General features: G+C 37.0%; 1 protein-coding gene and 1 non-coding gene across 5 annotated transcripts in view; one reads left to right on the top strand and one right to left on the bottom strand.

Moving 5' to 3' along the window:
- ZRANB3 (zinc finger RANBP2-type containing 3) overlaps positions 1 to 23383 on the top strand; it is a 297735-nt gene that overhangs the window by 19588 nt on the left and 254764 nt on the right. For 3 of the 4 annotated variants that reach the window (XM_027132316.1, XM_027132307.1, XM_027132325.1), the window contains exon 2: positions 7962 to 8129. In XM_027132316.1, the coding sequence (XP_026988117.1) occupies positions 7969 to 8129 (161 nt within the window). In that variant the 5' untranslated portion in view covers positions 7962 to 7968. Of the gene's footprint in view, positions 1 to 7961; positions 8130 to 23383 lie in introns of those variants that run through there. The other variant, XM_027132333.1, reaches the window with a different exon arrangement.
- On the bottom strand, positions 1501 to 1607 carry LOC113605432 (U6 spliceosomal RNA). Its single transcript, XR_003427213.1, has one exon. It is a non-coding gene; the product is annotated as a U6 spliceosomal RNA (small nuclear RNA).

A 23383-nucleotide genomic window follows, 5' to 3' on the forward strand; every position in this document is an offset into this window, starting at 1 on the left:
GTGGACCCAAGTTTGGTTCGGTAACTTGTGGTTTTTGGATCCATGTAGAGGTGTCCAGTAGACCTCCATATTCACCATTTGTGGGAACTAGCAATTTATTCAAGCTAAATTTGTATTTCCAATAAGGAACTTGGAATTACTTGTGTTAATACTTGGTTACCTCTGTACTTACTTAACTTGGGAAGGGTATTTACTGGGGTTACTAGATTCTAGTCCTCCTCCCTCACCTCTGAACAGCTGCTTCCTATTATCAGTGGATGGAAGAAGAGAAGGAGTGAGTAATCAAATCTTTTGTCATAGGTCACCCAAGATTTAAGATATTTTATTTTTACAACATTTACTTGTGTCCATGTAGCTAAGTTGCCATAGTAATTAGGATCATTTCCACTAACAATTTTTGTTTGACTAGGATGAATTTATAAAACTGAATTATCTATATTAACTGAAATTGTTTTTTGGGGGTTTTTTTTTTGCGGTACACGGGTCTCTCACTGTTGTGGCCTCTCCCGTTGCGGAGCACAGGCTCCGGACGCGCAGGCTCAGTGGCCATGGCTCACCGGCCCAGCTGCTCCGCAGCATGTGGGATCTTCCCGGAGCGGGGCACGAGCCGTGTCCCCTGCATAGGCAGGCGGACTCTCAACCACCACGCCACCAGGGAAGCCCTGAAATTGTTTTTAAGTTGAACAGAAGATTTGATTGTTACTATGTATTAGGAAGAATTTTCTATAGTAGGCCTCGTTTCTAGCTTAGAACTTTCTATGGTATTCTAATACCCTAATATCCTAACGTGGGGCCTTCATCCATATACAATAAACTACCCTGTCTAATCTTAATCACTTTTCAAACTGTGTCCCCATTTTCCCTGCTATAACTTGAACTTGGCTTACAGTCTTTCTGTCTACCTACATTCTGACTTCTACATTCGAATGTACAGCCCAGCTGATGCAACATGTCAGTTTCTTAGTTCCTCAACTGCCATATCTCCTGTCAACTTTATTTCCACACTGGTTCAGCCATGTACTCCAGTGGTCCCACCTTATACTTTTTCATCTCTAGGAACTATTCTACCTCTAGACTGTCTAATCATGGTCCCCGTCCTTTGAAGTTTTAATATAACAAATAATATTGGGTGTATAGTGCCAGGTACTGCTCTAGGTGCATGGAATACACTAGGAAACAAAACAGACAGAAATGTCTGCTCTTACAAAACTTATGCCTTAGTGGGGAGAGACAATAAACAAAACCCATAATAAATATGTAATTTTATAGTTTTTACAAGTTGATGAATGTTATCAAGAAAGAAAAAGTAGAACAGGGGAGATATAAAAGGGAGTTCAATTTTTTTCTGTTTTTTTGTTTTACAAAATTTTAACTTTTATTCTCAAACAACTTAAGACTTATTAGAAGGTCCCAAGAATTGTGCAAAGGACTCCCATATGTCGTCAACCCAGAATCAAATGTTGTTAATATTTTGCCACATTTACTTTAAAATTTTCTCTCAAAAATATGTAACACTTTATGAATTTGTGTGTCATCCTTGTGCAGGGGCCATGCTAATGTCCTCTGTATTGTTCTAATGTTAGTGTATGTGCTGCCCAAGCAAGCACGAGAGTTGCAATTTTAAATAAGGTGGTCAAGTTAAGTGTTCATTGAGAAATTGATATTTCAGGAAAGACTAGAAGGAAGAAAGGGAAGTAGCCATGCAGATATGGGGGCAGTGCGGGAGCAGGGAGAGTGGTTTAGGTAGATGGACCAGCTAGTACGGAGTTTGACAGAAAGGAAAAAGTGAGGTAGAGAGGTAATAGGAATAGGGTAATAGGTGATTGGCAGATTGTAGAAGGGCTTATAAACCATTCATAGAGCTTTTCCCCAGTATAATCAGGAGCCACTGAGGACTTCTGAGAAGTGATATGATCAGACTTACTTTTTTAACTAGGAGGTAGAGGTGGAGGTGGTAGGGAATGGTGGGATTCTGGGTTTATTTGGAAGGTAGAGCCAACAGGAGATGCTGATGGATTAGATGTGCAGCATAAGACAAACAGTGAAGTCAAGGAGTTGGTGTGAGCCACTGGAAGGATAGGAGGGGGAAGGCCCTGGATGGAATATAGTTTGAGAGAAAGATCTGAAGTTCATTTTGGTCATATTAAGTTTGAGAGGCCCATTAGACTGCTAGGTAGGTATGTCTGTTTAAATATACGAACAAATCTGAAGTTCAGGAGAGGTGTGATCTCCATATATAAATGTGGGAGTCATTGGCATAGTGATAGTATTTAAAAGCCATGAAACTAATGAGATCTCTAAAGGACAGATCAGAGGATACTAAAACCTGAGCCCTGGTACACTCTAAGAGGATAGGGAGATGAGGAAGAACCAGGGAAAGTTTAGACTGAGGAGGAATGATGTAGGATAAAATCCATGAGGATGCGGTGTTCTAGAATCTAAGTGAAAAAAAAGTCATTTAATGAAGAGGGAATGATTTCCTGGTAGGTCCAGTAAGATGAAGACTGAGAATTCCTTCCTGCTGTCTTCCTTTTACTTCCAATTCAGGACATTTGTATGTTAAGAAGCCTTCCAAACCCACAAATTTGAAAACTGAGTTCCTCTTATATGTTCCCTCAACACCTAGTATCAATACATTTTCTATAGTATTTCTTCAAAATTGCATCTGTGTTCTATGTTATTATATATCCAGAGCCTAGTGCAATGTCTGTATCATGTAAACACTCAAATATATTTTTGTTGAATACATGAAAGAATGAAATTCATTAAATGGTTATTTTTTAAGTGTAATTCTTTACAGGGCAAATATTCTGACTTTTTAAAACAATTTTTTAAAATTTATATTTGGCTGTGTTGGGTGTTCGTTGCTGTGCGTGGGCATTCTCTACTTGTGGCAATTGGGGGCTACTCTTGGTTGCGGTGTGCGGGCTTCTCATTGCAGTGACTACTCTTGTTGCAGAGCCCAGGCTCTAGGTGTGTGGGCTTCCAATAATTGTGGCACCCAGGCTTCAGTAGTTGTGGCTTGCAGACTTCTAGAGCGCAGGCTCAGTAGTTGTGGTGCTCGGGCTTAGTTGCTCTGTGGCATGTGGGATCTTCCGGATCAGGGCTTGAACCTGTGTCCCCTGCATTGGCAGGCGTATTTCCAACCCCTGCACCACCAGGGAAGTCCTCTGACTATTTAAAATAGATATTTTCACTGGGATTTAGTCCTGAAGCAGAGATGGAGCATTCTTGTGTTAAAAAGGGAGCAAAGACCCAGTTAGATGTCTTACCTCTGCCACTAGCTGCATGATCTTCTTGGAGTTTTATCTCTTTGGTCCTCATTTTCCAAAACTTTTAGATTCATTGGTATGGGTTAAGCCAGTGTGTTGCTTTTTCCATTTTTTAAAATTAAAGTTTTAATTTTGAGATCATTGTATATTCATATGCTGTTGTGAGAAATAATGCAAAGAAATAATGCAGGTACAATCCTGGGTACCCTTCACCTAGTTTCCCCCAATGGTAATGTCTTGTAAAACTATAACACAATATCACCACCAGAATATTGACACCATCAAGATAGAGAAAATTTCCATCCCACAGGGATCCCTCATGTTGCCTTTTTAGAGTCACAACCTCTTCTCTCCTTCCCTACCTTAACCCCTGGCAACTACTAATCTTTTCTACAATTTTGTCATTTCAAGAATGTTATATAGGGCTTCCCTAGTGGCTCAGTGGTTGAGAGTCCGCCTGCCAATGCAGGGGACACGGGTTCGTGCCCCGGTCCGGGAAGATCCCACATGCCGCGGAGCAGCTGGGCCCGTGAGCCATGGCCGCTGAGCCTGCGCGTCCAGAGCCTGTGCTCCGCAGCGGGAGAGGCCACAACAGTGAGAGGCTGGCGTACCACACAAAAAAAAACAATAACAGAATTATCTCCTCAAAGTACATAATTTCCCTCACCAGCCATTTGCTTATTTCCAAAATAAACTTCTTGGTAGTATATTTTAACAATATTTGATTCTCCTCAACACAGTTCCATTGTTTACTTAAGAATGCATCAGTAAATTCCTATTGAATTTACCTTGTTCCCAGTAGATTACACAAATGCCATCTTTAGCTTAAAATCTTAAAAGATTGAGAAAACTTTTCTTTATTCTCTTGTCAAGTGTTGCTTATCAGGATAACTGCTTAGAAAATGAGTTCTCCTAAATTTGCTTTCGCTAAATCTCCTTAGCCAATAGTTATTGTGTTGATTATTTTAGTAACATGATATTAAAAGTTATATATTGCTGGTTCCGCCTTAATGCCCCCCCAACCTTACTAAAAGTATACTAGTATGTATAGATTGAATAAAACCTTTTTTGCTGAATTTCTAACCTAAATCCTCTACAGTTTTCATGATTAGAAAGATATTTATTATAACTGTTAGTTTCTTGATAATTTAGAAAGAAGATTAAGCCTGAGTCTTCTACTATTAATGTAATGTTGGTTACAGCTGACCTTTTGCAGCACATGAACGTGTATGACTGATCTACATACGTATTTTTCATTATAAGTTTTGTACTTTAGAAAGATAGTATAAATGGGAAAGCGCTTTTTACAAATGTCTTTATTTTGAGTATTAACTAAAACATTCCTTTTCTATTAATTAGATTGTACCAGTACATATTTTTAAGTCCTTTATGTATTCAAGTACCTATTTGAATTATCAGTTAGCCAGTCACACCATAATTTTAGTTTAATTGAAATTTTTTCTATACATTTCTGTTCTGTTTTAGACATCTTCCATCTTCATATTTAAATAATTATTTTTTCTCTTATTTGTTACGCTATTAAAACATTTTTTTATTAAGATGGCTTTAGTTTCATTGTTTATTTTTACTAATATAGTATCTGATTCAGTCCTCATAAAATAAATCATATAAGTTGCAATGTGACCTCAACATAGCAGATATTTTTTTTCTTGGAGTATTTTTAAAATTTTTTTACAACTTAAAAAAAGTAAAGATAATAGGTAGTAGAATCATTTTTGTATATTTTTCTTAGCTTCTTGCCAGTGTTCCTCACTAAAATTTGATATCCCTTATCCTACTCACTCTGAAGGGCTTCTGGAAAGTTGACATGGCTCTTTCTAATGCTACTACCCTTAACAGGATAAATTTCACTTAATCCCAACTCCTCTGAATTTTGACTTTCTAGATTGAAGTCTGGAATGGGTATATCTGATTAGCAAAATCAGTAGCTATAAGGAAGGCTGGGAAAGCAAGAATCTGGTATTTCCAGCTTTATTATCGGAAGGTGATAATCTGACTTCCACTCATATTTGTAATGTAAGGAAATTTCTAAACATAACAGGGGTCCCAGATGTTGAGTGGCTGCAAAAAATGATATAAGTTTACTATCTCAAGGTGTCTCCCAATATATGTATTCACTCTTGTGCCCTACCTAGAGTTCCAGACTCATGTTTTTTCAAGTCTATTTGGCATATCCACTTCATATCTTACAGTCATCTCAAACTACATATATTGCTAAAGGATTTGTTGATTTTTTTTTCTCCCCATCCATTTGTTCGTTAGCCTTTAAGCTCTCAGTAAATTGCACAACTCCATCATGCTAAATATATCAATACATCTTGATTTCACATTTCCCTTATTCTCCACATGTACTCCATCAGCAAGTCCTGTTTGCTTTACCTCTGAGACATTTCCCAAATCCAGTTCCACTGCTAAAGATGATTTTCGCCATGTCTTTTGCAGCATGATAATAGGTTTCTTGCTTTCATGCTTTCCCCTTTCTGAACCATTCTCTATTCTCTCTGTCTTTTAAAAAATTTTTTGGCCACACTGCACAGCTTGCAGGATCTTAGTTCCCCGACCAAGGATCAAACCTGTGCCCCCTGCATTGGAAGCACAGAGTCCTAATCACTGGACTGCCAGGGAATTCCCCCCATTCTCTGTTCTTTACTCAGAGTTTTATTATTGCTATTGAGAAGGTGCTAGGGATGCTGACTCATTGGTGCTTATGAGGACCTTATCAGACAAGTGTGAGTCATAAATCATCTCTTAAATCCAGTTGCCATTGAGGCGGTGGGGGCTTTGTGGACTGGCAAAGTCCTATAGGAACATTTTCCCATGCCTTTCTATTGATAGCTTTGTCCTCCTCTTGTAGTTTTTGAAATGTAAGTCAGATTGTGTCACTCCCCTTCTTAAAACTTTCCAGTAACTGCTATCCAGTACGACTTTCAGTGAAGAACGAAATGTTCTATGTTCTATGTGTGCATCGTTCAGTATGAGAGCCACTAGCCATATGTGCCTATTGAGCACTTGAAACATGGTTGATGGAGGAACTGAGGAACTGAATTTTTAATTTAGTTAAATTTAAATAGCTACATCTGCCTAATAGTGTATTTGACAGCACCTCTCCTTTGGCTTCCCTTCATTCTTAAAGTGGAATCCAAAGTCCTTATCAAGAACTTCTATGATCTGACTCTTGGTTATCTCAGTAACTTCATCTCATATCATTCTCTTCGTTGGTCTAACCACATTGGCCTCTTCTCTGTTTCTAGAAAACACTAAGCCTTTTCTCAACTCAGGTTCTTTTTACTTATGCTGTTTGCCTGGAGTGCTCTTCTATCAACTTTGAACCTGACTGGTTCTTTCATATCCTTTAGACTGTAGACCAAGACCAAGTATCACCTAAGAGTGGCCTTACCTTGTCATCCTGCCTAAAGTGGCCATTACCCTCTTAAGTTTCTTCATAATACTTGTACTATACTGTAATTAATCTTGTTTATTTATTTGTTTATTTTCATCTCCCCCTCAAGAATGTTAGTTCTGTGGGGGTGTGATCCTTGGTTCTCTGGATCGTGGCGTGTAGTACTTATTTGTTATTAATAAATACTTGTTGAATTCTTGAGATTCTTAAACATTGTACACAGAGGTTTATTACTTTTTTGGGGGGAGAGGGAGGCTAAAGTTTTATAAGTCTGCAAATAATTGAGAATTAAAGCAAATTTGTTTTAAAAATGAGATTATATATAAACAGACGAATGGTTCAATCTAAATACGAAGTGTTATTATTAGAGAAGCTTTATAGTTCAGTGATTTAATAGGACTTTTCTTCTTACAGCGTTCTAAGAATTTACTGATATATGAATTTTTTATGTGGTGGAAAATTAAAATTATAACTGTGGAAAGCCACTGGTGAGGAAAGTGCTAATCAGGCAGAGTTGTTTCTTTTTGAATTTTATTTTTCTTTTTGAATTTTATTTTCTTTTTTTTAATACAGCAGGTTCCTATTAGTTATCTATTTTATACATATATATAAATGTATATACATTTATATATGTATATACATATATAAATGTATATGTATATACATTTATACATGTATATATGTCAATCAGGCAGAGTTTATACTGTGGATTCAAGTGATTAAAGAATTCATTTTAATATTTAAAAATCAATCTCATTCAATAATATTAAGTTAATCTAATTATAAATTTGGAGTTGATGCCTTTGTGCTTAAAAAAATTTTTTTAATGCAATTTAACCTCATTCTTAGAAAATCTAGTATAATATGAAAATGAACACCTATTAAAGGATTAATTATAAAAGGATTCATCTTTCTGTAACAAATTCATCCCTATTTTAAAAATTATTTAGTTTGTAAAAATCTAGTTGATTTATAACTTTTTATAATACATTTATTGCTTAAAATGGGTATGGCTACATCATGGCTCAATTAGAAATACAAATGAAGTAGCGTATGCTGGTTCTTAGTGCATTAAGTAATTGCTTTTGGACTCAGTGCTTTGAATTTTCTTAATAGCTTCTTCTGGGAACATGATTTAACCAATTTATATCTAGTATGTCAAGGCTATTGATAAGTGCTTTCATATTATTATTTATGTTTAATTCTCTAATACACTTAGTAATATCTCTTTTCCCCACCCCTCCCTCTTGTGATTTTTTTGTTTTTAGGATCATCATGCCCAGAGGTCATGACATAAAAAAGTCTCTTACACCTCAGATTTCTTGTTTGACAAGTGAATCTTATAAACAGCTGGATTTTTTGCCTGACAAACTAAGAGCAAAGCTGCTTCCCTTCCAGAAAGATGGCATCACTTTTGCCTTGAGAAGAGACGGCAGGTAAAGTACTTTTTTCAAGACATGCTAAAATGCTAAATCCCTGGCAAGTGAATAAAAAAACAAAGCTTTGTGAAAAAAAAATCTTTTTGTGTATACGTAGTCTTCCCCGTTAATTTTTTTTTTTTTTTTACTGGATCATGAAATAATAATTTCAGGATATATTTTATTTTGCCTTCATTCTTGAATGATACTGCAGTTGGCAATACAGCTCTACTTTAATAGCCTTTTTTTTCTTAGCACCCTGAACACTGTATTCTGCTGTCTTCTGGCTTCCATAGGTGCCATTAAAAAGTGTGCTCTCGGGCTTCCCTGGTGGCGCAGTGGTTGAGAGTCCGCCTGCCAATGCAGGGGACACGGGTTCGTTCCCCGGTCCGGGAAGATCCCACATGCTGCGGAGCGGCTGGGCCTTTGAGCCATGGCCGCTGAGCCTGCGCGTCCGGAGCCTGTGCTCCACAACAGGAGAGGCCACAACAGTGAGAGGACCATGTACCGCAAAAAAAAAAAAAAAGTATGCTCCCGAGTATCAAAATATTATCCTACAGGTGACTTATTGATTACAAAGAGAAAAATTACACTTAAAATGGTCAAGGTTGGTATCTCCGATAATGGTACAGATACCGGCATAATGTGGTACACAGGAGGTCTATAACTTTTTTTTTAAGTTATTTATTTAATTTATTTATTTTTGGCTGTGTTGGGTCTTCGTTGCTGCACACGGGCTTTCTCTAGTTGCAGTGAGCAGTGCGCGTGCCTCTCATTGCGGTGGCTTTTCTTGTTGCGGAGCACGGGCTCTAGGCATGTGGGCTTAAGTACTTATGGCATGCAGGCTCAGTAGTTGTGGTTCGAGGGCTGTAAAGCACAGGCTCAGTAGTTGTGGCTCATGGGCCTAGCTGCTACATGGCAAGTGGGATCCTCCCGGACCAGGGATCAAACCCGTGTCCCCTGCATTGGCAGGTGGACTCTCAACCACTGCACCACCAGGCAAGTCCCAGTGTATAACATTCTTACGTGGTGTTCTTCCCAGAAATATTTGACCTGATAATCCTGAGGAAACAATCAAACCAGTTCAGCATGTGGGACATTTTTTCAGGACAACTGACCTGATCTCTTCAAATGATTAAATGTCATGGAGAACCAAGGGAAGTGGTGGGAATGTTCTAAATTGAGAAGCAACCTAAGAGCTAGAACAACTGAAAGTAATGCATAAACCTTGATTAGATCCTGAATAAGTAAAAAGAAAAGCTTTAAAGGTCACTTTTGGGTTAACTGGGAAAACTTCATCTGGACTCTATTAGAGTGCTGTTATTGAATTAGTGTTGATTACCTTAGATGTGGGAATGGTGTTATAGTTGAGTATAAGAATGTTCTTGTTCCTGGGAAATGCATGATAAAGAATTTGGGGATGAAGAATCCTGCTATCGGGCTTCCCTGGTAGCGCAGTGGTTGAGAGTCTGCCTGCCGATGCAGGGGACACAGGTTCGTGCCCCGGTCCAGGAAGATCCCACATGCCGTGGAGTGGCTGGGCCCGTGAGCCATGGCCACTGAGCCTGCGCGTCTGGAGCCTGTGTCCCGCAATGGGAGAGGCCACAACAGTGAGAGGCCCGTGTACCGCAAAAAAAAAAAAAAAAAAAAGAATCCTGCTATCTATAGCCTATTTTCTACATTTTCCTAAAAGGGAAAGGCATGTATATGTTTAGAGAAACTTTGAGGAGGTCAGCCAAAATATTAACAGTGTGAACACTTGAGTGGTATAAATGTGTTCATTGTATTGTTCTTTTTGACTTTTATGTGAGTTTGAAAATTTTCAAAAAAAAAAAGAATCAGTCTAATTTTCATTTCTTTGTAAACTATCTTTTATCTGTATCTGATTTTAAGATATTCTTTTTGTCTTTAGAGTTCTGCAATTTTGCTATAATTTATTCTATATGGTTTTCTTTTTTTTTTTTTTTTTTTTTTGGTACGCTGGCCTCTCACTGTTGTGGCCACTTCCGTTGCGGAGCACAGGCTCCAGATGCGCAGGCTCAGCGGCCATGGCTCACGGGCCCAGCCACTCCGTGACACGTGGGATCTTCCTGGACCGGGGCACAAACCCGTGTCCCCTGCATCGGCAGGCGGACTCTCAACCACTGCGCCACCAGGGAAGCCCGGTTTTCTTTTTATTTATCCTCCTTGAGATTATTGTATGTTTTTAATCTGAGATTTGTGCCATGTTGATTCTGGGAAATTCTCACTCTTCAAATATTGATTCTTACCCATTCTCTTTATTTTCTTCTTCTGCTACTCCAATTAGACTTATACTTGTCCATTTCACTTTATCCTATGCTTCCATTAATGTCTCATATTTTCTATGTCTATCTGGGCTACATTATGGCTGTTTTGTTGTTGTTGTTTTAAATGGGGTTGACCAAAAAGTTCATTCGGGTTTTTCTGCAAGATGTTACAGAAAAACCCACACGAACTTTTTGGCTAACCCAATAAATATTTATTTATTTTATTTATTTATTTGGCTGTGCTGGGTCTTAGTTGCGGCACACGGGACCTTTGTTGCCATGTGTGGCATCTTTTAGTTGTGGCATGTGGCATCTTTTTTTTTTTTAGTTGTGGCATGTGGGATCTTTAGTTGAGGGCTGTGGGATCTAGTTCCCTGACCAGGGATTGAACCTGGGTACCCTGCACTGGGAGCTTGGAGTCTTAGCCATTGGACCACCAGGGAAGTCCCTATGGCTGTTCTTAAGATCTCTCTTATAGTTTATGATTCAGCTTTTTAATCTGTTAACTCACATATTCAGCTTTAAAGGACTTTTTTTAATGATGAATAACATATGGAGAAGTGTGTGCAGATCATAAGCATATAACTTGAAGAATTTTCACCGTATAGCCATCACCACAATCAAGAAATAGAACGTTACCTGCATCCCAGAAACCTTCCTTTTGCCTTCTCCCAATCACTACTGCCTCCCTCCTTTCCAAAGGTAACCACTATCCTGATTTCTCACACCACAGATTACTTTTACATGTTCAACTATGTTAATTGTAATCATCCATATGTACTCTTTTTTTAAATTTATTTATTTAATTTATGTATTTTTGGCTGCGTTGTATGTATTATGTTGTATGTATTATGTATTATTTTTGGCTGCGTTGTATGTATTATGTATTTGGGGCTTCTCATTGCAGTGGCTTCTCTTGTTGTGGAGCTTGGGCTCTAGGCATGTGGGCTCAGTAGTTGTGGCGCACGGGCTTAGTTGCTCTGTGGCATGTGGGACCTTCCCAGATCAGGCTTGAACGCATGTCCCCTGCATTGGCAGACAGATCCTTAACCACTGTGCCACCAGGGAAGCCCCGTATGTACTCTTTTATGTCTGACTTTTCTCATTCAACATCATTGTGAGATCCTTCCATAGTGTCGCATGTAGTTGTAATTGGTTCATTCTCATTGCTATATAAAATTCCATTGTGTAAATATACCATAATTTATTTATTCATTGTACTGTTGATGAGCACTTGGGTTGTTTCTAGTTTGGAGCTCTTAAAAATAACAATGCTATGAACATTCTTAGACAATTCTTTTGGTAAACATATATACACATTTCTGTTGTGCATATACCAAGAAGAGGAATTGTTGGTCTTAAATATGCATATATTCCACTAAGTAGATGCTGCCTCTGTTAGTTTGTCAGGGATGTCATAACGAAGTACCATAACTGGGTGTGTTGAACAACTGAAATTTATTGTTTCACGGTTCTTGAGGCTAGAATTCGAAAATCAAGGTGTTGGCAGAGTTGATTCCTTCTCAGGACTGTGAGGGAAGGATCTGTTCCAGGTCTCTCTCCTTGGCTTTTAGATGTGTATCTTCTTCCAATGTCTTTTCACATCATCTTCCCTCTATTTGTGTCAGAAATTTCCCTTCTTATAAGGACATCAGTCATATTGGATTTGGGCCCACCCTAATGACTTAATTACTGATTACATCAGTAATGACCCTATTTCCCACTTTCTGAGGGACTGGAGCTAAGACTTCAACATATGAATTTTGGGGGACACAGTTCAACCCATAACTTGGCCAAACATTTTTCAAAGTGATTTAACCAATTTATACTTGTGTCAACAGTGGATAAGAGTTCCATTTGTACCACAGCCTCACCAGTACCTCATATTGCTTATCTTTAGTGCCATTTTAGTTATTCTTATAGGAATATAGTGATAGCTATTGACTTTTCATGTACATTTTTCTGATGACAAATGAAGCTTAACACCTTTTCCTATGCTTATTAGCCGTTTGGATATCCATTTATGTTAAGTGCTTGTTCATGTCTTATCCATTTTTCTCCTGGGTTATCTGCCTGCCTTTTTCTTATCATTTTGTAGAGACTTATCAGGTTTATATTCTGGATGGGTCTTTTGTATCTGTGTTGCAAATGATTTTTCTCAGGCTATGGCTTGCCTTTTCACTCTCTTAATTATGCCTTTTGATAAGCAGACATTCTCAAATTTAATGTCCTGTTAAATATTCTTTATTGGTATTGTCTTTTATGGCTGACACTTTTTGCATCCTATTTAAGAAATCTTTGTCTATTACAAGGTTGTGAAGATAATTTCCTGTGTTTTCTTCTAAAAACTTTTTTGTCTCTTTTTTACATTTAGATCTACAACCTACTTGGGTTTTTTGTTGCTTGTTTGTTTGGCCTTTTGGTTTGTGGGATCTTAGTTCCTTGACCAAGGATTGAACCCGAGCCCTTGACAGTGAAAGTGTGGATTCCTAACTGCCAGTCCGCCAGGGAATTCTCTACAATCAACTTGGAATTGATTTTTGTATATGTTATAAGGTAGAGGTGATGGTGGATTGACTGGTTATATTTATTTATTTACTATTGTATATGGAATATAATTGAACCATTACAATTTATTTATTTATTGGCTGCGTTGGGTCTTCGTTGCTGTGTGAGGGCTTTCTTTACTTGTGGTGAGTGGGGGCTACTCTTCATTGCGATGCGTGGGCTTCTTATTGCGGTGGCTTCTCTTGTTGTGGAGCACAGGCTCTAAGCATGCGGACTTCAGTAGTTGTGGCACACGGGCTTCAGTAGTTGTGGCTCACGGGCTCTAGAGCACAGGCTTAGTAGTTGTGGCACACAGGCTTCGTTGCTGTGTGGCATGTGGAATCTTCCTGGACCAGGACTCGAACCCATTTCCCCTCCATTGGCAGGTGGATTCTTAAACACTGCACCACCAGGGAAGTCCTATTCTTCCATTTCTTTAATTGCCCTCCAGTTACTTCATCTCAATTATTCTTTCCCTTATTTCTTTTTCAGTAAATTTTTTGTAATTTTCAATATATAGTTCTTTCACATATATCATTAACTTTATTCCTAGGTATTTAATATTTTTGGTGCTGTTATAAATGGTCTTCCCCCCGCCTCCTGCTGATTTTAAGGTTTTCTCTTTGTTCAGCTATCCAAAATTTTACTATGATGTGCCTAAGTGTGGTTTTCTTTGCATTTATACTTCTTAATCTGTGGGCTGATATCATTCATTAGTTCTGGATAATTCTCTGTTGTTTTCTCTTCAACTGTTATTTTTGCTCATTTTTAATACTCCTTGCCTCCAGTTATACCTATGTTAGACCTTTTCTCAGTGTCCCATATATCTCTTATTTTCTCTTTTTGTATTTTCTTATTTTAAATTTCTCTGCTTCAGTTGGATATTTTTGTTTATCCATATTCTTGTTAACTAATACTATCTTTTGCTGTAAGTTAATCTATTGGATTCTCTTAAGGAAGAGACCATCACTCAAAATATCTTAAACCAAAGCCCACACGATATGTCTGACACAGGGAATTACCTGGCGGTTCCTTGGTTAAGAACTCTGCACTTTCACTGCTAGGGGCTGGGATTCAATCTCTGGTTGGGGAACTAAGATCCCGGAAGCCGTGTGGCATGGCCAAAAAAAAAGAAAAAGTCTGAAACAAAGAAGTTGAATTTATTACTTGCTAAGCAAGGGAGAACTGTGCTCCTTGGACATGGCTCTCCAAGCAAAGCAAAGAGTTAGTATTGTATCTGGTTTGGGAGGAAGTCTGTAGACTGTAAAAAACAGGAGTGTTTAATGACTTGCTGAATTTCAGAGTATAGATGAGAGATTAGCCGACTAATGTCAAAGAACAGTCACTCCGTTCCTTTCTTGAAATTGGAGAATAGGAACATTTTATTTTCTGTTCTTAATGTCACGTAGTGTATTTTTAAGCCCTAGAATATCCAGTTTCTATCTGCCTCGTTATGACGTTGGTATCTTGTTTCTTGCCAACTTTTAATTTCATCTCTTATTTCTGTAAATATCTAGAATATACTTATTTTACATATCTGAAGTGTTTTGGAGGCTAATTTTACCTTTTGTTATTATTGTTGTTCATGATAGCTTATTTCCCAATGTATTTGCTAATTAAAAAAATTTTGTTTTAGTAATTAGGTAATCTTAATCTCTGGGAATTTTGAGAAACCTAAATAGTGAGTAGATTCTTTTAGGAAGGACTTACAAAGTTAAGTCTTTGGTTTAAGGTTTTCCAGGTCACATAGGCAGTATCAAATTCATTTTTAGGTAGGCTTATGATTATGAATTTTGATCATTAATTTTCTCCCCATGCCAAACCTTAAGTTTCCTTATTGGCTTTAAAAAAATTTTAGGTATAATTAAATTCAGTAAAATGCACAGATTTTAGCTGTACAGTTCAGTGAATTGTGATATATGTATACTTCTGTGTTTTCAAACACGTCAGATACAGAATACTTCCATCACCCAGAATAGGCCTCTTTTTAGTCAACTCCTTCCCCTTGAATTAGGCAACCACTGATTTGATGTCTGTCACCAGAATGTATTGTTTTGTGTTAGTTACTTGATGCTCTCTTAATTTTTTTAAGAATTTATTTAATTTACTTACTTATTTTTGGCTGCGTTGGATCTTCGTTGCTGCTTGCGGACTTTCTCTAGTTGCGGCGAGTGGGGACAACTCTTCCTTGCAGTGCACGGATTTTCTCATTGCGGTGGCTTCTCTTGTTGCGGAGCACGGGCTCTAGGCACGTGGGCTTCAGTAGTTGTAGCATGCGGACTCAGTAATTGTGGATCGCAGGCTCAGTAGTTGTGGCACATGGGCTTAGTTGCTCCGCGGCATGTGGGATCTTCCTGGACCAGGGCTAGAACCCGTGTCCCCTGCATTGGCAGGCGGATTCTTAACCACTGCACCACCAGGGAAGTCCCTCTCAATATTTTTTAACTTTTTACTTTGAAATAACTTTAACTTCTAGAGAAGTTATTAAGAAAAGTATAGAAATAACTTTCATATACCTTTTATCTAGTTTAATTTTAAACATTTTGCCACTTTTCCTTTACCTTTTTTTAACATTTTATTTTATATTGAAGTATAGTTGATTAACAATGTTGTGATAGTTTCAGGTGTACAGCAAAGTGATTCAGTTATACATATACATGTATCTATTCCTTTTCAAATTCTTTTCCCATTTAGGTTGTTACATAATATTGAGCAGAGTTCCCTGTGCTATACAGTAGGTCCTTGTTGGTTATCCATTTTAAATATAGCGGTGTGGACATGTCAGTCCCAAACTCTCTAACCCTTCCCCCCCACCCAACCAAAAGTTCGTTCTTAAGTTTGTGACTCTATTTCTGTTTTGTAAATAAATTCATTTGTATCATTTCTTTTTAGGTTCCGCATATAAGTAATACCACACTGTATTTCTCTTTCTCTGTCTGACTTACTTCACTCAGTATCACAATCGCTAGATCCATCCATGTTGCTGCAAATGGCATTAATGTCTGAGTAGTATTCCATTGTGTATATGTACCACATCTTCTTTATCTGTTCCTCTGTCGATGGACATTTAGGTTGCTTCCATGTCTTGGCTATTGTAAACACTGCTGCAATGAACATTGGGGTTCCTTTAATTTTTTATTCTCTCTCCCTCTCCCTCTGTCCCTTACTTTGTCTCTCTCTACACATACACACGCATGTTAGTGGTTTTTTTTTTCTGAATCACTTGAGGGTAGGTTACATGTATCATGCTCCTTTAACCTACAATATTTCAACATTGTGTGTATTTTTTAAGAACAAAGATATTCTCTAACATAGCCACAGTACATAATCAAATTCAGGAAATTTAACTTCTATGCAGTTCTTTAATCTACATACCTGTTGTCAATTGTACCAATAGTATCCTTATAGCATTTTTTTTCTTTTAGCGCAAAGATCCAGTCCCAGATCAGCTTTTGCATTTAGTGATATCTCTTTCTATCCTTTATTGTAGGACAGTTCCACAGCCTTTCATGACATTACTATTTTTTTTTTAAAGAATATAGACCTGTTTATTTTATAGAATGTGTCTCAATTTCTTTAATGTTTTCTCATGACAGGATTTAGATTAGTCCTTTCTGGATTGGTACGTAAGTGAGATCAAGGTCCTGTCCTTGTCATGATATTGCTTTTGAAGGCACACTGTATCTGTCAGCCTCTCACTGGTGGTATTAATTTTAATTGCTAGTCAAAGTGTTGTAGTTTCTCTACCATATATATAGTTACTATTTTTCCCTCACTCAATTGTTGCCTATTTAACAAACAACTAACATGAGATGTTAAGACCATGCAAATATGCTTCTCCTTATTTGATTTTTTCCTCTTGGATTTGCATCCATAGATGATTCTTGCTTAAAATAATTTTTGCCATGTAGTTGTTAAAATGTTGATTTATTGACTGGCATCCTGCTTTAAGGAAGAGCCCTCCTCTGCCCAGCAATCTCTTTCTTTCTCTCTCTCTGCCCATCCATCTGTCCTTCCCTCCTCAGTATGGGCTCATGGAATCCTATATATTGAATGAGTTATAATCCCTAACTCTACCATAGCTTACGTTTGTCTTTTTTGGAACTTGGTATGAATGGAAATCATATAATTTATGTGTGTCTGACTTCTCTTGTTCAACATGTTTTTGAGATTCATATACATTTTTTTGATCTCTGAATGTAGGACAGTTATTTTATTCATTCACTTGCTGACAGACATTTGGGTTGGTTCTAATTTAGGAGTCTTATGAATAAAGATGGTATTAACATTCTTGAACAAGTCCTTTTGTGGACACGCTTTCTCCTGCTAGATTTTAGGGTAGGTATATCTGTTTAACTTTGTAAGAAAACTGCCCAACTTTTTTTCCACCCCATCAGCAATATATGAGAGTTCTCGGTGCTTGAAGTCTCAGCCTATATCATTTTAGCCATTCAAAATTAATGGATCTTCATGTGGTAGGTCATTGTATTTTAATTTGTGTTTTCCTAATGACTAATGGTGTTGGCATCTTTCCCTGTGCTTATTGGGTGTCTATCTATATGAGATAGTTATATCTTATATTAATGTTTTACCCATGTTTTAGTTGTTGTCTTTTTTTTTTTTTGGCCTCTCTGCATGGCTTGTGGGATCTTAGTTCCCCGACCAGAGATTGAACCTGGGCTGTGGCAGTGAAAGCACTGAGTCCTAACCATTGGACTGCCAGGGAATTCCCAGTTGTTGTCTTTTTACCTCTGATTTGAAGGAGTTTTTTTTATACTCTGCATAAAACACCTATGCCACATACATGTGTTATGGGTAGTTTCTCCCAGTCTATAACTTGCCTTTTACTTTTCTTCACAATATCCTTTGATCAACAGAATTTTAGAATTTTGATAAAATCCAGTTAATCCAGTTCTTATATGGTAATGCTTTTTATGTTGTCACCAATAAGTCTTTTTTACCCCACAATCACAAATATGGTCTCTTATGTTTTGTACTGGAAGTTTTATAGTCTTAGCATTTGTGTTTTGATATATGATTTATCTCAAATTAATTTTTGTATATGGGGTGAGAAGAGAGGTCTAGGTTCAGTTTTCTTTCACACCGATATCCAGTTATTCCAGCACCATTTGTAGAAAAGTCTATATTCTTTTCCATAAGTTACATTGGTGCCCTTGTGGCACAGCAATTGACCATACATGTATAAATCTACTTCCTGCTGCTTTCCTTTTGCTTATATCTCTCTTTCTATTGTCACCCCTTTTCCACTTTCATTTATGTTGTAGCTTTCTTAGGCTCATGTTTTGTTTAGGAGCCTCACTTCCACTGTTCATTTTGTGTAGATCTAAGACCCTATTCCTATTGCTCTGCTTGGCTGTTAAATCTTAAGGTTCCTTGTTGATGGTGTCTGTAGACACCTTCATTGTGACCCATGGCTTTATTACTCACCTGTTACTCTGGGTTTGACTTTCTCTTTTGTTTCTGGTCATTGTAAATATTTTTTTTACTTTTCTTCAGGCCAGCTTTGCATTTTAAAATATAGTATTTTATCTAATTTCCATATTTCTAGGTATTTGCAAAGGAAAGGGCTTTTAGAATAACTGAACCACCATAGTACTGGGAGCATGAATTTTACTGTTAAATCTTCATTTGGGATTATACTCTGTGTCATTCATTATATAATAGCCTTATTATACAATTACTTTCCTTTTGTACTCTAAATTTAATCTTGTATAATTAATATTCCAACAACAATTTCTTTCTCACCATAATTTTTTTGTAGTGTACTTTTAACCATCTTTCTATTTTCAACATTTTTGAGACACTTCCTTTAGATGCTTTTTAAAATTTCAAACTCAGATTTCACTTTGTGATTCAGTTTGTCTTTTCTCTTAAGTATTATTAAGCTTACTTTCATTCGTTGACATTAGAGCTATACTTGGTCTTAATTCCGTCATCATAGTAATTGTTACTGTTTCTGTTCCTAAAGATATGTTACTATATAATCACTTTGTGAACCACCAAATATATTACTATGTGATCCAAGTTTTCTTCTGTTTAGTATGTGCTTTTAGTAATTTGAAAGGTATAGACTTTGAATCCGCTGGTAATCTTTATAACTATAGCTTTGTATAATATACTTGTATCTCCATTTTATTAGGCAGTGTTTTCTTATTCCCAGTTATGTGTAGTGATAGTTGGTATGTTGCCTTTTTCTCTTTCTATCCTTCTTTCTCAGCACATCATATTAATTGGTTAAATTATTTTTCTGATGTTACCTTTGTATTTTAAAAGATATTTATAATTTATTCTACAATATACTTAGATTATTTTCTTTACCAACTTTATGTTTTTATTTTTTTTTAATTTGGCCACGCCATGCAGCTTGTGGGATCATAATTCCCTGACAAGGGACTGAACCCGGTCCCCGACAGTGAAAGCGAGGAGTCCTAACGACTGGACCGCCAGGGAATTCCCCTTTACCATCTTTAAATGATTTTTGCCTTTTTCCCCTCTTACCTCTTGTTAGGTATGTAATTTCGATGTTGTTGTTGTCTGTAACTGTTACATTCTCTTCTGTATGCAGATTATTTAAACCACTAAGTGATTTCATGCCTTCCCTTCAGTCCATTTTGTTTCTGCACAGTGTTCTTTGGTTGAAGTTATCTCCTCAAAGTTTTTCAGGACTAAACTAATGGGAAACCAATTCCCCAGTTTCTTGCATTTTAAAAACGTCTTTACACAGAGTTTATACTAAATGAGGAAGTGGCTGGGTAAGAAATTCCTCAGTCTCACTTTCTTTTCTGGTTGATGTAGGCGTTGCTCCACTGTTTACTGTAGACAAGCTGAGGGCCGCCTGGGTTTTTTGTTTTCTTCTTAGAGATGATTGATTTTTTTTGGTTTCACTACCCATTTTGGCAGTCCAGTACTGGAATATGTCTTGGTGTTGATGCATCTATATCTCTTTCTGGATGGGCTATATTATTTTAATGTCCAGTTTACACTTTTCTATCATTTCTGGGAATTTTTCTTGAATTACATGGAGAACAGTTTTTCAGGGCTTTTATTTTGGTTTTCTTCTTTGAAGCCATCAAGTATGCTTATGTTTTTTGATTGATTTTGACCTATCATCTCTATCCTTTGTATTTTCTTTCATAATTTATTTTTTCTCTAAAACACTTTTGGTCTGTTCATTCCCTTTGAAAATTTTCTTTCAGTCATGTCCTATGTATACTTTCCTGTTTTTTTAGCAGTGCCTATTCTCTTTTCTGCTTCCATTTGGTCTTCATTTCAGTGGTGTTTATTTTTCTTTTACTTCTCACACCTGTCAGTTCACATTTAATTTCTTTGTTTTTTAACATAACTTCATTAAGTTTCTGTACCTCTACTTTATATATCTTGTGTTATAGAGGTAATTAAAGTTTAAATTTGTGGCACACCCTTTAACTATGATTTTCATCTGCTTCATAGGTACTTTTTTCGGTGTTTTTCCTTTTGATTTCCATTTTGTTTCCTTCTTATATTCATAGCATCAATTTTTTTAAGAAATTACTGCTCATCATTCAATAAGGAACATTTTTCCTGAGCCTGCTATTTGCGAAAGATCACCTCAGAGAGGGCTACAGTAATGTTCTAGACTAAAACCTATTCTCTTTACGACACCATTTTTAAAAAATTATTTATTGTTATTTTTATTTATTTTTATTGAAGTATGGTTGATTTATAATATTGTGTTAGTTTCAGGTATACAGCATAATGATCCAGTGTATTTGCAGATTATATTCCATTATAAGTTATTATAAGATAAAAGGTACAATTTCCTGTGCTATATAGTATATCCTTGCTGCTTATCTAATTAATATATAGTAGTTTGTTAATCTCATACCCCTAATTTGTCCCTTCCTCCTCTCTCCCCTTTGGTAACCACAAATTTATTTTCTGTATCTGTGAGTCTGTTTTGTATATACATTCATTTGTATTATTTTTTAGATTCCACATATAAGTGATATCATATAGCATTTGTCTTTCTCTGTCTGGCTTATTTCACTGAGTATAATATTCTCTAGGTCCATCCACATTGCTGCAAATGGCAATATTTCATTCTTTTTTGTGGCTGAGTAATATTCCATTGTATGAGAGAGAGAGAGAGGGAGTGTGTGTGTGTGTGTGTGTGTATCACATCTTCTTAATCCAGTAGTCTGCTGATGGGCACTTAAGTTGCTTCTGTGTCTTGGCTATTATAAATAGTGCTGCTACGATCATTGGGGTGCATGTATCTTTTTGAATTAAGTGTTTTTGTTTTTTCTGGGTATATTCCCAGTAGTGGAATAGCTGGATCATATGGTAGTTCTATTTAAGGTGTAGTTAAGGTAGTTTTTTTAAGGCACCTCCATACTGTTTTCCACAGTGACATAGTTACATTCCCACCAACAGTGTACAAGACTTCCCTTTTCTTCACATACTCTCCAACATCTGTTATTTGTAGACTTTTTGATGATAGCCATTCCGATAGGTGTGAGGTGAAACCTCATTGTGGTTTTGATTTGCGTTTTTCTAATATTTAGTGGTGTTGAGCATCTTTTCATGTGCCTATAAGCCATCTGCATGTCTTCTTTGGAAAAATGTCTATTCAAGTCTTCTGCCCATTTTTTGATTGGATTGTTTGGTTTTTTGATATTGAGTTATATGAGCTGTTTGTATATTTTGGATATTAACCCCTTGTCACATGCATCATTTGCAAATATTTTCTCCCATTTTGTAGGTTGTCTTTTTGTTTTGTTGATGTTTTCCTTTGCTGTGCAAAAGCTTTTAAGTTTAATTAGGTCCCATTTGCTTATTTTTGCTTTTATTTACTTTACTTTAGGAGACTGAGCCAAGAAAATATTTCTACTATTTATGTCAAAGAGTGTTTTGCCTATGTTCTCTTCTAGGTGTTTTATGGTTTCATGTTTATGACAGTATTTTTATATGTAATTTATTTCTTTTGATTATATGACCTGAGCAAAAGAAGTCCACATAGCAGGGTAACTAATGGTATAAAGACTCTCAGTCCTCTCTTAGACTCTCTGTGCTACCTCCATTTGGGGTTTCATCATTGAGCTCTGGCCTGGGGTTTCATCATTGAGCTCTGGCCTCCTCTGATTTCTGCTTGCAGCCAGACTGGACCCAGGGATATGCTGGCTGCTGGTCAGTCTGTCTAGCCTGTTGTGTTGACTTGCAGAAGGGATTCTTGACTTGGCAACACAAGCGTCCCCCTCACTTTGGAACTGCGTTGTACTGTTTTGTTTTGTTTTCCTGAGATGTGAAGCCAGAAGTGTTTTTTCTAGATACACTCCTTCATTTGTTGTTGTCGTTGTTTTATTTTTTGGCCACGTGGCATGTGGGATCTTAGTTCCCCAACCAGGGGTCGAACCCGCAACCCCTGCAGTGGAAGTGCAAAGTCTTAACCACTGGATGGCCAGGGAAGTCCCTGTTGTTGTTTTAGTATTTAATATTTTGGGTAACCTATCCTTGTTTTGTCTAGTTTTCAAAGATGATAAATAATCATGAGTTATATTTTTGAATCTGTGCTCCACCAAGCTCAGTGTTAGATACATTGCATAAGTAATTATTAAGTGATTTTTTTACATATGTATTTTTGTCTGGTTATGTGTATACAACATGGCTGAAAATAATTGACAAACTTATTAATATGTGTAGTTTTTAGTATATGGTTGAACAAGAAGAAGGTTTGCTGTAAATGTCATTTACTTATTCACATCTGGTAAGATATAAGACGACTGTCAAAGAATTATTAGGCTTAGGCTTGTACACTGTCACTGGTACCTTCATCATTAGTTAATACTCATGTATAGATGGTGTTCTGAAATAAACTGATTTTCATTTCTTATGGAAATCCTGGCAGAACCATTTGTTTTAATTATTTGTCTGCATGGGGGAAGAGAAGACTTCGTGATATTTAAGGCTTTTACCAAAAGTATGAGATGATGTTATAGTCATTTGTATTCTTTAAAGGTATCACTTGACAATGTAATTTGTTTCATTGTTTTCGTTTCTTTCCTAAAATTGAAAAGTATTTTGTTATAATACCCATTTAGATATACTGCTTTTGTAGTGTTATAATCCCTACTAGTTTGGCTGAATATAGATTGAATTTTTGCATCAGTGAACAAAAATATTGAAACACCTGGTCGTTTTGCTACAAGAAGTTTTTTTGTTAAAGTATTTTAATATTGGGCTTCCCTGGTGGCGCAGTGGTTCAGAGTCCGCCTGCCAACACAGGGGACGTGGGTTCGTGCCCTGGTCCGGGAAGATCCCACACGCCGTGGAGTGGCTGGGCCCGTGAGCCATGGCCGCTGAGACTGCACGTCTGGAGCCTGTGCTCCGCAATGGGAGAGGTCACAACAGTGAGAGGCCTGCATACTGCAAAAAAAAAAA

Source organism: Aethalodelphis obliquidens, unplaced genomic scaffold (genome assembly GCF_003676395.1).
Source record: "Aethalodelphis obliquidens isolate GAN/ISIS:26980383/991018 unplaced genomic scaffold, ASM367639v1 scaffold2, whole genome shotgun sequence".
NCBI classification, from domain to species: domain Eukaryota; kingdom Metazoa; phylum Chordata; class Mammalia; order Artiodactyla; family Delphinidae; genus Aethalodelphis; species Aethalodelphis obliquidens.